At 39.3% G+C, this 16,116-nt stretch overlaps 2 protein-coding genes across 3 annotated transcripts in view; one reads left to right on the top strand and one right to left on the bottom strand.

Moving 5' to 3' along the window:
- kiaa0586 (KIAA0586 ortholog) overlaps positions 1-5,034 on the bottom strand; it is a 37,113-nt gene extending 32,079 nt beyond the window's left edge. Inside the window, exons 1-5 of one of the 2 annotated variants that reach the window (XM_067478941.1) lie at positions 4,424-5,034; positions 1,807-1,871; positions 1,087-1,153; positions 835-904; positions 415-646 (exon numbers count right to left, since the gene is read on the bottom strand). In XM_067478941.1, the coding sequence (XP_067335042.1) occupies positions 415-646; positions 835-904; positions 1,087-1,153; positions 1,807-1,871; positions 4,424-4,733 (744 nt within the window). In that variant the 5' untranslated portion in view covers positions 4,734-5,034. Of the gene's footprint in view, positions 1-414; positions 647-834; positions 905-1,086; positions 1,154-1,806; positions 1,872-3,109; positions 3,377-4,423 lie in introns of those variants that run through there. The other variant, XM_067478942.1, reaches the window with a different exon arrangement.
- Positions 5,035-8,385: 3,351 nt separating this feature from the next.
- Positions 8,386-15,187, top strand: LOC137101749 (C-type mannose receptor 2-like). Its single transcript, XM_067480528.1, has 6 exons — positions 8,386-8,437; positions 9,141-9,331; positions 11,121-11,343; positions 11,711-12,052; positions 12,820-12,914; positions 14,146-15,187. Exons 1-6 carry the CDS (start codon positions 8,386-8,388, stop codon positions 14,275-14,277), a joined length of 1,035 nt encoding a protein of 344 aa, XP_067336629.1. The 3' UTR covers positions 14,278-15,187.
- The last annotated feature ends 929 nt before the right edge of the window (positions 15,188-16,116 follow it).

The following is a 16,116-nucleotide window of genomic DNA, read 5'->3' as shown; positions in this document are numbered from 1 at the left end:
ACACACACACACACACACACAGAATACAACAGTAACACAATGCAGGAAAGTAATGTCACTTCACAGTGTCTGAGTTGTGTTTGAACCCAGTTCAAATTTTTTGACAGCACAACATCCTCTGGCAAATCAAATCTGCATATTACAGAGAGATGTCTCTGTAATATTACCCCCTCTTTAACTTATAATTGTTACCACATTTTATGGTTGTTTCTAGAAATAAAAAGAAACACTCTTATTTTAGATGCATTTGTCTGTAAATGTATGTGTGTGTAGTATTCTCATGTTGTACAGAATGTATAATAGGTTTAAGACAAACTCTGAATCATGACATTTGTGCAGATAGACTGTGTACTAGCTGTACTACAGTAATGAGTACAGTAACTCCTGTATCAACAGCTTAGTGAACTCATCTACCTTAATGAGCGGAGCTGCAGTGACAACAGCTGCAGCGGCAGCTGCCGCTGCTGCATTGGTGGTATCTCCAAAGTGAGCAGAGGAAAGCCCCGGCTCCATCTGGACACTAGCTTCACCCACTGTATCCTGGGAGCTTAATCGAGGACCTTCACCATCCTGAGAGCTGGGTTGGTGCACCTCTGGGTCCAGCAGCTGCACTTTGATCTCCCTCTTGCGGGGGGCACTGTGAGATCTGAGCAGCACAGAGTGGCCGACAGGTGTGTAAGACAGGTGAACATTCAGTGGCTTCTTATGAGCACATTTTTGAATTGTTTATTTCATGTTTATATTTGTTCTGTAAAACTTCTGTCTGGTTTATGAAAATGCACTAAACTCCCCAGGCTTTTTCAAAATTTATGACAAAGGTTTCTTGGATCTCACCGCTGTTTTAAAGCTGCGAGTACGACTCCTCGACCTCCGGCAGTGAAACATGATGTCAGCAGGTCAGTACCTGTGGGTGATGACAGTTCATTTAGTCTGAATTTAGTTTTAGACACCTGTTTTTTCTCTGCTCAGACCAACAGCTCACAGTCAAAGGTTCAGCCATTGTTTTCATTAGAGGCTCAGTTACTGATCACATGCCTGACAGCGATTATTGATTTATTGACTGATTGATGAAACCAGTTCTCTCACCAGGCTGTCGGTCACTCTGTGCACCAGGAGGGAGCGTCCTGTCTGGGCTCAACTCTGCTGCTGGAGGCTGGTGGAAGAACAAAACTAAAACACTTCAGAATCAAAAGGTGTCAGTAAGTTTAATGTGGTTAACTGCACTAACAAGCAGGTAAATTTAAATCTTAACAGAAATGAAAACCAAATTCACTGAAAAGATCAAAATAAAACAAAAAGCAACGAGATCAGAAAGATGTTTTCAACTGTAATTTCTAAAACATCTGCATATCAAACTTAATGCCTACTGTCCATGATATCTGAGCAGGACAGACAAACTACTGTGCTGTAACAAATCAATGCAAATGCTGAATTTTAAAGTAAACTCTGAACAAACATTCCTGTTTAACAGGCTGGAAGCAGACAGCTCCAGGGCTGATACATCTCATTGATTAGTGGTCATTAGTGAACGTTGCACATAGTTTGAAAAGTCTTTCCTTTTGTTTGACCCAGTTTTAATTCACGGAATTGGAGACTTCTTTTTTATAGTTGTAATGTAGTTTCCATAAATGAACCACAATAAACTTGCAGCACCCAGAGCCTGGAGGTTTGAACCTCTGATTTGGATTAGAACCTTTTCCAAGTTATACTTGAAATAATTAATTAATGTTAACAACTAATCAAAGAATAAGTTTGAATTCAACCATCAGATAGAAGCTAAAAGACTCATAGAGGTAAAAGACTCACGCTTCCTCTTGGTTTTCTGTTCTCTTTGGTGGCTACAGGGTTCTTCAGCAGCACCTGCCTGATCCCTGATGAACAAACACAGAGAGAAACTGGTTCCAGTGGTGAAATAAATCAACCATTACGGAGTCAGTCCTGGACTTCTGTTTTACACACTAACTGGAGCTTGTTGTTAACCAGGTTCAGGCTTTCTCTAGGTCCAGATCTATAAATGTGTCACACGTTTTTCATATGAGGGGGTACAGGACTGGTTCACTCATGAATATTTATGCCTTTCACTGAGATCTTCCTGGTAAAACTATCAGCTAATTATTATAACTGATGTATATAAATATTATTTTAATATTGCGTGAGGCTGTGGTAGAGACGGCAGTGGGAAGTACAGGTGACTGTTCATTCTTGTTACAAGTGTTAAACTGGTCTCATTTATCACATTGCCCCTGTTTAAAGTCGATTTGCCAGCGCTTCAGCCAAATGAAGAACACAGTTACATTTACAGTGTTGGTGCAGTGCTTGAGCACAGCGTGAAGACTGATCACAGCTGTGTGATAGTGTGAGGACCCAGATCAACCTGTGATACCTCTGCATCTCCCATCCACAGTCATGTCACAGTTAGAGAAGTAAACTTCTTTCGTCTAATAAACACGTTTGTTTACTCCACGAGCTATTTCCAGCATTTCATGACATTTTGTCATATTTCCTACACAACCTGTGTAGAAAATTATCTCTTTTAGCCTCAAACAGTTGGTTAAATCTAACCACATGTGATATTTAGAGGCTAAGTCCTGGCTTTGTTGGAAATGGTTACAATGTACCATGTGGGCTTTTATTTAGCATTTTAAAGACTTTTACAACATTTAAACAGACTTAAATTTTACTTTGAAAAGTAAATAGTGTCTACAGCAATTTGAAAATTTTTTGAAGCGTACAGTAGTAACATTTCCTTCTTATATGTAGTGAAGTTTAAGTATGAAGCAAAAGCTACTTTGCTTTTTGTATAGTACTTGAGTAAATGTGCTCTGTTGCTGTCAGTCAGCTGTACCAGTAGTTAGATGTGAAAAGCTTTTAAATTTCACTGAATTACAAGCTAGAATGTTGTTTGTAAAATGCTGACAACAAGATAAATTTATAAATAAATTTAAATTTTTTTTACATCTTTGAACAGTTGACTGGACAGAACTTATCTTTCACTTGGCAGTGCTTTTAAAATCTGTGGTCTAAATAATATACAGCATACTTCCCCTGCTATTGTACTAATGTAATGTCAAAAAATTAAAATCAATGATTCTTATCTATCGGGACGAACCTTCAAGGTATCCTGATGGGGGCATCTTTCTCACGCTCATACCCTCTCTACCAGTGTGCCGCAGGGCTCAGTTCTTGGTCCTCTTCTTTTTTCTATCTATACTGCATCCCTGGGTTTCATCATTCACTCACATGTTCTTTCCTATCCCTGCCACGCTAATGACACACAGCTCTTCCTGTCATTTCCACCGGACGACTCCACTGTCTCATGGCGCATTTCTGCCCGTCTCTCAGACATCTCAGCCTGGATGAGTGAGAAACATCTCCAACACAACCTCTCCAAGACCAAAGTCCTTGTCTTCCCAGCCAGACCTTCGACACAACACAACATCAGCATCAACATTCTCCAGGGCAGCAGATTTGCTCTCTACAACATCAGGAAGATCAGACCCTACTTCACAGAATACACAACCCAACTCATTGTACAGGCGCTGGTCATATTTCGTCTTGATTACTGCAACGCTTTGTTGATGGGGTTATCGATATCCAATCAGACCCTTGCAGATGATCCAAAACGCAGCAGCTCACCTCATATTTAATCAGCCAAAAAGGACCCATGTCACACCACTCTTTAGATCTCTACACTGGCTTCCTGTAGCTGCTCGCATCAGGTTCACAGCTCTGTCTCTTGCTTACAGGGTGGTTAACTCAACAGCTCCTGCTTACCTCAACTCACTCATTCAAGTCTACAATCCTTCCCGCTGGCTGGGTCTGCCAACGAACAACGTCTGGTGGTCCCAGCACCGCACAGAAGACACCAAGCAAAACTTTTTAGCAACGATCCAACGATGGTGGAACAAGCTACCAAATTCTGCACGCTCAACAGACTGCTGAAAACAGAACTCTTCCGCATCTTCCTATGCACTTAAATATATATATATATAAAAAATCCTTTCTGCTCTTTCTCGCACTTGCATCTCGTGAAATGTGCACACTTTTCTGATAGGACTTGTTTTCTCCTTGACTTAGATTTTTGCTGCCTTGTACCTCACTTGTAAGTCGCTTTGGATAAAAGCGTCTGCTAAATGACTAAATGTAAATGTAAAACATTCACAGGTCACGGGTTCGAATCCTCCTTTATTTTTTCCTTCATGCAGCTAAGTTACAGTGATTTCCGTACTGAAGAGGGTTCCTAGTTTCATATTTTTCACTAAGCCAATGTGAATACTTCGGTAAACGTTTTTGTTGTTCAATTTAAAACTACCCAGACAAATTATTTGATATGAGGACTTAATTCCTGCTTTGTCGGCATCGGGTCACATCTGTCTCACTCACGCAAATATCACCAGTTAAACCTGAACACCGGAGATCTTACCGGCCTGACGCTCTGCTGCAGACCGAGGAGGAGGATCGGGGTCTGACCTCTGTCGGGGCTTCGCCCGCTGATGCTGCTTCTCTGTTCCGCAACTCAGACGCTGAACTGGAGGCGGATCCCGCATCTTCCTGACTGTTATCTGGACCGATCCGTGTCCCGGTCCGGCTGCATGTCTTTGGTCAGGGAGAGGAACTTTGGTGGAGCGGATTAAAACGTCCCCAGTGTCCGAGCTGCAGGAGGACTGATCTGGACCGATTTTATCGGACCAATCCCCGAGAGTGTGTGAGCTGGAGTCGGGCTGAGGAAACATACAGACGGTTCTTTAGCTGAGTTGTAGCTGCTTTCTTGATGGCGATTAGCATGCAGGCTAACGTCGGCCAAGCACTTTCAAACTTCCCGCTCCGGCTTCAAACGCTGACAAACAGCGAGTGGACGGTTAAACGTCGGTTAGGAAGCGGAGTCACTGCGGAAAAGTCGGGTTTATGTAGTCAAATGGTTTCAATAGAACAAACAGAGAGGTCAAGAAAGTAAGACACATAAACTAAAAGAGTAAAAGCATCTAATCTGGAAACAGCAACTATTACTGACAACAAAACACAGCACTTCCTGTTTCCGCCGCCCAACAGAGAGCTAAAGAAACTACAACACAGACGTCTTACTCCGCCTCGAATTCAAAACGAACCAAAGTTTCCAATCAACTACATGTTTAAACATATAATGTATTTCATTCCGTTTGTTATATAAACAGTTGGAACATTATGAGCATAAACAAAATCGAAACACAGTGAAGATAAAATTTGGATATCATTAGGAAAAGTCATTATTGTGAGGATACAGTCGAAATATTGTGATAATACATTTAGAAAATTTTGATAATAAATTTAGAATTTTTTAAGGATAAAGTCCAGATATTGTAGGAATAAAGTCAGAATATTATGGGGAAACTGTTTGGATATTGTGAGGACAAAATGGAAATACTGTCAGGATAAAGACTGGATATTATACAGATCTACTTTTCCATTCGACTGTTCCCTTTTAGAAGTTGCCACAGCGAATCATCTGCCTCCATCTAACCCTATTCTCTGCATTCTCTTCTCTCACACCAACAACCAAAAATTAGAATATTGTGAGAATAAATCCAACTGTAGCTCCCATTCCCCTTGATTAACTCTGCTGTTCTGGCAGCTTTGCGCAACTTATTTCTGTTTGCAATCAGCCTCCTCTGCATATGAACAACTCACTTTCGCTCATTCACAGTCAAGTTTGTTTGCAGTATTCTAACCATTTCTCAGTATTATTTCCCAGGGTGTTTTTGTGTTTTGTTTATGGACTGACCCCCTGTTTATGAACCTTTTAACATAATGTGTGGAGTTTTAGTTAAAGTGTTTACCCTGTTTTTGGACTGCTCTGTCTGGGTTTTGATCACTGCCTGAATTCTGACTTTCTTTAGCTGTCTGACTCACTGTACGTTTATGTACCTTGTTGCATCACATTTTAACAACACTGCAGAGAATGACTGCATTATGAGGATAAGGTCCAGCCATTCAGAGACAAAATAAATCAAAATCATCCAATTGTAAGGGTTCCAAGTTACACTATCAAAGGTTTACAGACCAGTCTTTATCAGCCCACCTTTAATGACCATTATATTAAAATTGTATGAACTGTGTTGCAGTTGATAGTGAATCTGGAGCCCAGGATTTAAAAGTATAGTGTATCATTAGATATGGGTTACATTTTACACATATGTCCTAAAGTAACACTGCAGTAATGCATATAGTCTCTCAGCATCATTTGACTTCATGTAAATCTGTCACCAGGAGAAGTTATCAACATATCAGGTGCAGGACAAGTGGGTGAGGTAGCAACAAACACAGGCTAACTGAGAACCTGTAAAGTGTGACAGAGGACAAGCTCTATTCTCTAAAATTTTGTCTTGCTGAGAGGTGGACATCTTGTTTATGCTTTTACAAATGCATATCTGAAAAGATATGTAATTAGTTATTGGTATCAGAGTAAAGGAGGCTGAATACAAAGACACTTTTTTTATTTTTAAACGATTTTGAAAACCATTTATCAATTTTACTTTCACTTCACAATTATGTGCCACTTTGTGTTGGTCTATCCATAAAATCCCAATGAAATACATTTACGTTTGTGGTTGTTACGTGACAAAATGTGGAATAGTTCAAGGGGTATGAATATAGTTCAAATATAGTACAAATATTGTTTAATGTACATTTATGTGACAGATGTTACTTTTCAAGATGAAGATTTTGTATTACAGATACAATAAACATTTAATATCCAACATAAAACAATGAAAAAAAATTATTCCTTATTTTTTTTACCTCTCCTGTGAACCATCTCAAAATCTTTTAGATTTTATAGTCATTAAAACAACTGCCACATTGAAATATTGCATAATGTACATACATAAATACACTTTTGTAGTAATACTCATGTACTTTTATGTAAGTAGGATTTTAAATAAAGATTATTCTTTGATTTCTTTTTTAATTAAAAGTTTTAAGTACTTTATCTGGTGAGGATGATACCTGACTGAAGTAATAAACCAACAGTGTCTAGTAGTTTAAGGGAAGTATCTGGTGCAGTACTCAGCAGGAACTGTCAGCTGATCCGTCTGTTTCATTTCTTGCTGACTGAAATCATAAACTGCAGAGGGATGATGAGGTAATATTACACTGTGTCACTTAACATCTCTAAAAGTCTTACTTAATGTTACATTGATAAAATTGATAAACGTTCTTTTTGCACCTTAATACGTGTTGGTCACTGCATTTACTGGGTGGTTGTAGGAACCGTCCCTCTTTCACTGATTTACATGAAGTCAAATTTTACAGATGAAGTCTAACATATCATCACCTGATGAGCAGCTTCCACAGCCACAAATCTGAATTCACATACAATCAGACAGAGAATAAAAATGGAAAAACTTCTTCTTCTCATCATGGCTGCACCAGGCAAGTTTTGATTTTCTTGTATCACAGTTCATTAGGGCTGCAACTAATGATTCTTCTTTGTCAAATAATCTATCAATTATTTTCCAATTAAGCTCTTTGTATATTTTTTAATTATAACAATTTATTCAAAATAAAAATGTAAATTCACCAATCATTTATATTTAGATATTTTATTTCATCTTTTCTTTAAACAAACAAACATGACAAAGTCTGTACTGAAGGACATAATTTAAACCTTCTGACTGACATGATGCGATTGACATTTATTCTATAGTACAGTATTTAAATTAAGGTAACTTAAACGGGTAATTTATAAGTTTGACTTTCTTTAAATTCATATTCATATTATAAGCAGATTGCAGCTGCTACAGGGTCCTGCCTGGTTTGGGACTGTGACAGTCACAGTGTCCACCAGAAACTGTGGCACATTAGGTTGAACAGCTCTGAACTGTTTAGTTCTGGTCTAAAGATTTTTACTATCCTGTCACGTAATAAAAAGAAAAGCAGCACAATCATGACGGAGAAGCTAGAATTAGCTAATGTTTTGTCATTTCTTTAAAAAAAATTACTAAACAATTAGAAAATAAAATACATTTTAATCAACTAATTGTTATCCAAAGCGACTTACAAGTGAGGTACAAGGCAGCAAAAATCTAAGTCAAGGAGAAAACATCAAAGCAAAGTCCTATCAGAAAAGTGTTCACAGTTCACGAGATGCAAGTGCAAAAGAGCAGAAATGTTTTTTTTGGTTGTTTGTTTTTTTTTGTTTTTTAAGAGATTTAAGTGCATAGGAAGATGTGGAAGAGTTCAGTTTTCAGCAGGTCAATGAGGGAGGAACTGAAATTCAAAGTCATTTAATTCAATTAACAGATATAGTTGTATAGAAGCTGTGACACAAAGGTTCCATTAAGATCTTTACTGAATATTTCAAAAAGGGTTTAGAGAAGTGGGGAAAGGGTTTGGGGTCAGCAGCTGACGATGGAGTGTTTGGCTTCTGGGAACCATCTGAAAAATAGGCGGCGCAAGAGAGGTACAGAACGACTTTGAACACAGGATGAACACTAGATAGTGGCTGTGTCCAACATCACTTCTTATTTAATATATAGTGTGTTCACCATTTTGTAGTAGTGTCCAAATGTTGAGTGTGTAAATCTATCCACCATGTAGTGCACTCAAAATGTCCCACAATGCAACACTAAAATTAGAGTACATAGCTTTCACCCTACTTTCTCGTAACAATCCCACAATGCAACACCCCCCATTTTAGAGATGGGGCTCAAGCAGTTTTTAGTGATGACGCAATGTGACAATGGTCTGCAAGTGTCCTAAATGTCAATCGACTGCTCACTATTGATTGAACTACTTGTATATTATATAGCGAGTGGGGAATGAGTGAGTAAGGGGCGATTTTGTACACAGCCAGAGAGTTTTGTTGAGTATTGAGCAGGTCAGTAACTGTGGGAGAACATTGCTTTAAAAAAGTGAGAGGGCTTACTGGTGACTGGTGACAATTGGTGGCTGACAAGTAGGCAGAGCCCAGGAGGAGGAGCAAAGGGCCTGGGCTGTTATAGTCATTACTGGGGCCGGGGCAGAGTGAACAGAATCAGCACAAAATACTGATCCAGTTTCCATGAATCTAAAATCAACTACTTTAAGCTCTACTTTCCAACCCTGTCTCTGCTGTAATCAATAGCACAAATCATATGAATATAAGTGTCTATCTGTCACTGCAGGGCTATGTACGCTTTCCTCAGATGGTGCCCGTATTTTCTATTTGGTTTATGACCTGAAGAACTGGACTGAAGCACAGAGTTACTGCAGACAAAACTACCATGACCTGGTCACCATCAGCAGCGTGGATGACATGAAGATCTTGAACAAAATGGTAGAATACAGCAAAATGGTCTACCTGACGAAGGGATATGTGAGTGTTTCTACCCGTTTATCTGTTTCTTACGGCATTCAGCCAAGAAAAAAATAGGACAACCACACTAATTATAACTAACTCTTGATGTCCAGGTTGTTCTTTATGTACAACATAAACTTTTTATTGTAATAGGCAGATATGTATGAAGTTTCTGAGTGACCCAGTTCATTGTTCTCTCAGAGGTTCTGTTCAGTGGTAGAAATCATTTCACCTCTCATCTGAATGACTTCATTAGTTCTAAGGAGCTGTGTTGTCCCATGTCCTTGTGAAGTGGTTGTTTTTTCCTCTCTGTACATTCTTTGCAGCACTGGACTGTGTATGACACTGTTCTGCTTATGCCTAGGATTTCTGTCCTCAGGTGGACTCCTTTCTACCTCAGTGTGTTGCTGGGTTTGAAATGACAACGTTGTCATTCTATATCGGTTATTTTAAGGACAGAACCAAACCTCAAGGAGAAGTCAATGTCCAAACAAAGGCCAGAGCAAAATAGGCAAAGAGAAGTTTTAACAAGTCAGAACCTGGTAAAATCAAAAGACACCTTCTCCAGGCTAAAAACCTTCTTTTTTAAAAAAGCTTAGAGCTGCTCAGGTGACAATGAACCGTACCTTACCTCCTATAGACTTAGACTGCTGGGAGATCTCCTGATGGAATGAGCTCCTCTCCTCTCTTTTTTGTCCATGCATTTATATGTCACCACTGCATGGCAATCTTTTGTCCTCTTTCTCCCGTAGTTGTCTTTGTCTCCCTGTCTCTTTCCCTTTCTGCAGGTGTCCCCAGCTTTGGAGTTGTGCATTTCCAATAGGCAGTTATGCGTCCTAACTTTGTTATTGCTTCTTGTTAATCTTTTTCTCTCCGCTCCCTTCAACTGATCATGGCAGCCCACCCTGAGTCTGGATTTGCTGGAGGTTTCTTCCATTAAAGGATGTTTTTCCTCTTTGTTGAGGACGTTGTGTTGCTCAAGAGGTGTTTGTTGGTTTTCTCTACAACTCTGCGATCTGTCATGATTTGGCCCTATATGAACAAATTAAATGAACATTTAACAGAGTCATCAGAATGGGTAAAATGTAATGAGCTGATACGGGACACTGGAGAACAAAGGCCTAAGAGTCCAGACACACAAGATCACACAAAGACAGGTGAACTGGGTAAAAGCGTGGAGTCAAAAGACCTTTAGTGGCTGGAAGTGGAAATTGAGGAGATTAATGCAGTCACCATAACAAGAGATATTTAGATCTTTGGAATATAACTGATATTTTTTTGCAGAATTGTCCCTTTCACCTAATTAAAGAAATAATTTTCTTCCAACATCCATTTAACAGTTGTTGGGACTGTTGTAGCTCAGTTGGTAAGGCAGTTGTCCACAGACACCAGGATCGGTGGTTTAACCCTATATGTCAGTGGGTCTCTGGGACCCACAACAGCCCTTTCCCCTCCCTAGCTGTGCAGTGCCGGTCCAAGTCCGGTAGAAATTGGGGAGGGTTGCATCTAGGAAGGGCGTACCAAAACTGTATCAAATCAACATGGAGACAATGATACACTTTGGCAAACGTGAACTCATGGGATAAGCTGAACGGACAAAAGAAACAATCCATCTAACAGTTGTTTAGATCCAGTATTTTAGTCTAATAGATTGATACTAATAATGCCAATGATGCTGTTAGTGTGGCCATAAATATAAATATGTTTGTGATTTAAAACACAGTGAGCAGCTTGAGGTATAGCTGCGTCACATTAAAGCAGTCCCTTTATATATGAAGTTAGACTATTGTTGTACTGTTGCTTTCAGTATGCTTGGACAGGGCTGTATGATCCTGTGGACACCTGGAGGTGGTTGATGGCCGATCAAGCTTTCTACAGAAATGGGGAGGCCGGCTTCAGGAGCTGGGCCAATGGTAAACCAGGTGGCACCATTCAAATTACAAACCACTGTGCTGCCATGAATAGTGCTGGACTATGGATGGATACTGAATGTCAAAGTGTCACTACAGCATTCTGCTTTAATATCACAGGTGGGACTTTTAACTAACGACCAGTCAATTCATATCACAACAAACTGTGTCTCTGCTCTTTTCTTAACACACATCAACACTCACGTTGAACTCAGACCAGGTGTGGGATTCAGAGCTGCATGAGTAGATACAATAACAGTTGAATAAGAGAAAGTTGAATAAAATTTTCTAAATCATTAATCTTAGTAATTATTTCCAGGTTTACAGAAATTATCTGGTTCCAAGTGCTCTACTCATTTGCTTTGCCGTCTCCTTTGTGGACTACTTTGAATTACATTAACATGCACAAAATGTCCTATACAATTACAGGTTTATACAGGTTATAATACAGGTTTGTCTGAACTCCACCTCTATGGTTCATTTCCAGGCTATGTGACATTTTTCTTCATTAATGTCAACATGACGTGGCCTCAGGCTCAGAAATACTGCCGAACTCACTACACAGACCTGGCCAGTGTGAGGAACCAGGCAGAGAACCAGATGATAGCACAGCAGGTCCCTTCTGGTAAAACAGTCTGGATCGGCCTGTACAGAGACACCTGGTCGTGGTCCGATGGAAGTGACGTCTCATTCAGGTACTGGAGACAAGATACAGTGGAACCCAATGGAAAAGGATATGAGCCCTGTGTAACAATAGACTTCAGCACCAATGGGTACTGGGAGGACTGGCCCTGTGACTACAAGAAGGAATTTTTCTGCTACGATCTTGGTGAGTCAGAATCTTTTTTCCCCCCTTACCTTTGATATAAGATTTAGACTTGAAGCTGCAATAATTCAAAATGATAAGCTAGGGTGTTTAAGTGGTGACAATCCCTCCACCCTACATATCCCAAATGTACAGGGACTGAGCTCCACAGGGCCAGTTGACATTGATACTAATTGCCTGTGGAAGCAGCATAGTGACTCGTGGCTGTAGATGTAAGGTACTAGTTTTAGGGCTAGACCCAATAAGGTGCTTGACACAACTACGCAGTTTAAATAAGGTTTATTATAAAATATAATTGTTGGCAAAGCAGCATGTAAATGTAGTAAGTCCTCTGACTCACTAGATGGGACTGAACTTCCAGTCTATGAGAGAGCACAAGATGAGCATCTTGACAGTGATTTGTGGGATATGGGGTCTGACAAAATCTAAAGCTGAATTTCTAGTGGAGAGGTTAGTGCTTCAATCCCCTGCTGTAACTGTTGAATTGCCTGTTGTTGTGAATGTGAGTGTGAATGATTATCTGTCTCTGAATTGGATGTGTTACTTCTCTGGAGCCTTGCTCAATTTTTGGACTCCGATTTTGCCTATTGCACTTTGTTGCTTGGTTGGACACCTGTCTTTACTCTTGCCTAGACTCAGACTTAGCCCATACTTTACTGTGTTACTTTACCCCCCAACAAGTACTAGTTGACAATAGAGAGGAAATACTGCCTCTAAATGACAGCAAAAGCGTTGAAAAGAGTTAAAATTACTGTTCGCTTTGTTCTTAGTCATTAAGAAGAAGGTGATCCAATTGAGTCTGTGGAATCAAGACCCTTCTCTGAATCTGAATGACCCAGCTGTGATGGAAGACATGCTGAAGCAGGTAAACATACTTGTGCAAAACTAGCAAAACCACATGGTTAGAAGTAAAAGTCCTGCTTAGATTTGTAAATAGTGGTTGATTGTTCTTAATGAACCAGCTACAACAAATTTTCTGATCTTTATTTAGTGTAACAGCTTAATTTGCTGTAAAAATAGTATTTAAGCCTTTAAGTGAATTAAAATCACTTGAAAAATGATTCAGATCGAAGAGTCTGTAGCTCAAAATGAAACAGAAAAAGATAAAGTACACAAAAGACATGGATTTACATTGAAATAGGTTGGGATATTGTTACTACACTGTCAGATTTGTCCCTTTTGTACAAACTTACTTTATACAAATAAAAGAAGCCTTTAGCTCTTTATTATACTAGTACTGGTTCCAACATACTTAAATACTTTGGACACCGACAAACAATGATCCATGATGGTTCTGGAGACCCTCCAAAAGGGGAGAGATCACGAAGAGTTCCAACGTCTTATCCAGGAACTTCACGTCTGGATGATGGTCTCTATAAGGCTCATTTTAGTATCAGTCCAGGACAGTTTGTTATTGGGCCTCTTCATGTAATTGGACAATGAAAATGTTTCCTTAAATAGAGGTGTTCATTGAGCTCCTGCGAAAAACATGAGGTGCTCCGCTATGTAAAAGCAGCAAGCCAAACACTTCGGTGTCATTGAAAACAATGACAATTTCTGTGTTGCAGTCGTATGCATGTCTGTCCAGACTGATATTCTAATCAGTTTATTCTTCTGACTGGACATTTGTGGCAAATATGAATAGAAAGAACGGACAGCAATGAAGTGACAGTGACATTAACCTTTGTACACTGAGATTACCAAAATCTAATCAGGTCATCCTTGAGTTCTGTTGGAATCAGAATCAGAATCAGAAAACTGCACAGTTAACAACAGTTAACAGTACTAGGAATTTGTGTCAGGTGCAAACACAAATAAGGTTAAAAATGCAAAAGGTGTGACACACAACAAATAAGAAGTATGTACTCAAAGATAGAATATGGATTTGGGGTCATATGGTGTAACCTCCAATGCACTTGATAGTTTAATTTTAGCACCTAGAGTTAGATTTTACTATTTGTATTCTGCTCATATACTTTTTGAATTTTGCAGCTTTACTTTCGGAATTTTCCAACTGGCAAAATGACCATAGGGAAGAGAAATGTTTAGTGCTCACTGTGGACTGCAGGCAGTATAAAGTGAGTTTTGTGTCTCAGATCCAACAGAAGCTTAAGGACGTGGGACAGACCGTAGACGTCAAACTGAGCTGGAGGAAGCAGTCTGATGAGAAGGTCTTCCACAAGGAGGAGAAAGAAAAAGAAGAAAAATATAACTGTAATGATATGTGAAAAAACAAATGATAAATTATGGTGAACAGAGATAAATGATAAATGATGCATCTTTGACTCAAACTTACATTGTACAGCCTGAATAGATCAGCTGACCCAAGCAGGCTGTTTATACAGTACATAGACATGTACACATAACCACCTTATGTATGTATTTAAAATGACATTTGAGCTCATGGTGGGTAGTGGAGTCGTACTGGAGTGCAATGTAAGAAGAGGTGGTTCTAATGTTTTAACCACCATTTTAAATAATGGGCCAAAACATTTAAAACACCTCATCCTATAATAAACACAAAGCAGAAATATCACCTTTCTGACAGTTTCAACTTAAAAACTGAGAAATTGTAACATTGTAAAAGTGGGATTCATGGCATTGAATTGTACAAGTGTACCTAATAAAGTGTCCAGTGTATAATGTGGTTAATGTTTCAGTAAATTTCTCTATACTGGATCATGGGGTTCTGTAGCTTTCTGTATATCCAGCCATATCACAGTCATTCAATACATGTCTACTAAACCTTTTCTTTCTTTTCCTTTTTTTCTCTCCCTCTTATTTTCCCTTGGTCACCTACAGTCAGTCAATACCTCCTTATGTCCCTACATGAGTCCAGAGTTTTTTCTTCTCCAATGTTTTTACACATTTTTGTCCATTTGTCTAAATTTAGTTTGTTTACTCACCATTAACATCTCCTATTTATTTCCACTCTTCACAGTTCCGTGTCCAAGTTAATTGTATTCTGTTTTCTGTCTTCAGGTTCCTGGTTTGTCTCAGCAGTTTGTGTTTATGTTTTTTACTTGAAAGTCTCAGCATTATAGCAGGTTTACTTTTCTAATGCCACCTCAAGTGCATCTGGAAGGCCACTATCATGTTGCTCTGCAAGTTCATGTCTATACTGTTTACTGGATCACGAACTGCTCCAGAGACTGCAGCTTCTCTTGCAGTGAATCTCTTTCTTTATCTCCACAAGCAGCAGCTCTTGGATAAATTTAATTTCTAGTTTCCAATCAGGTCATCCCTCCAGGAATATTGTTCCAAATCATCAATTCTCTTCTTCCAACGTGGTTTAGTTTTCCCTAATAATTAAATCCCTAAACGTCTTCCATTTGTACCATTTCTGGTATAATGTAAAGGTGATGTTCAACCTAGTGATTATGTCATAGGTCAGATTAGGTTAGTTCCAGGTTACTGGAAGGCTGAAGTATAACAAAACTATATTAAAGATAAAGATGTTGAAGTAAACAGCCTGGAAGTTAATTCAAATCGGTCTTTAATGTTTCGAGAAACAACCCAATGCAACATGGTATTAGAAGGGGAGTGACTTTGAGCAAAAGACTATTAAAAAAAAAACTAACCTAAATGAGCATGGAGGATCAGTCAGCATAAGGGCACATTCCACATATCTAGAACCACAGCGCCCTTGACCGTGACCTTTACCAGTAGGAGATTTGAGTGTTTTTACTGGCAAGTAATTTGAATTCTTCCAATGCAAACCAGGTGAACACACTAGTATGTTGCATGGGTGATGAGGCTGAAGACCTGCTACGAGGGCTTGATTTCACAAGCAAGCAGCGCCAGCAGTACGAGTTTTGACATATATTTTGTTCCAAAAAAAACTTGCACAGAACGGGCACAGTTTATCAAAAGAGTACAGCAGCCCACAGAAACAGTGGACTCATTTATTACAGCACTGTATGCACTGGCAGAGAACTGTGAGTATATTGAGCTGCATGATGAACTTTTTAGAGATAGAATAGAAGGTGTCATCACACCTGTCACCATCAAAGAGGGAGATGTAAATAGACTGTTTAAACAGCTGAACCCTCGGAAGGCTGCAGGCC

Source organism: Channa argus, chromosome 16, assembly GCF_033026475.1.
Source record: "Channa argus isolate prfri chromosome 16, Channa argus male v1.0, whole genome shotgun sequence".
In the NCBI taxonomy this organism is placed as follows: Eukaryota; Metazoa; Chordata; class Actinopteri; order Anabantiformes; family Channidae; genus Channa; species Channa argus.
Note: the sequence above shows the minus strand (reverse complement) of the source record. Positions and strands in the feature narration are given on the sequence as shown.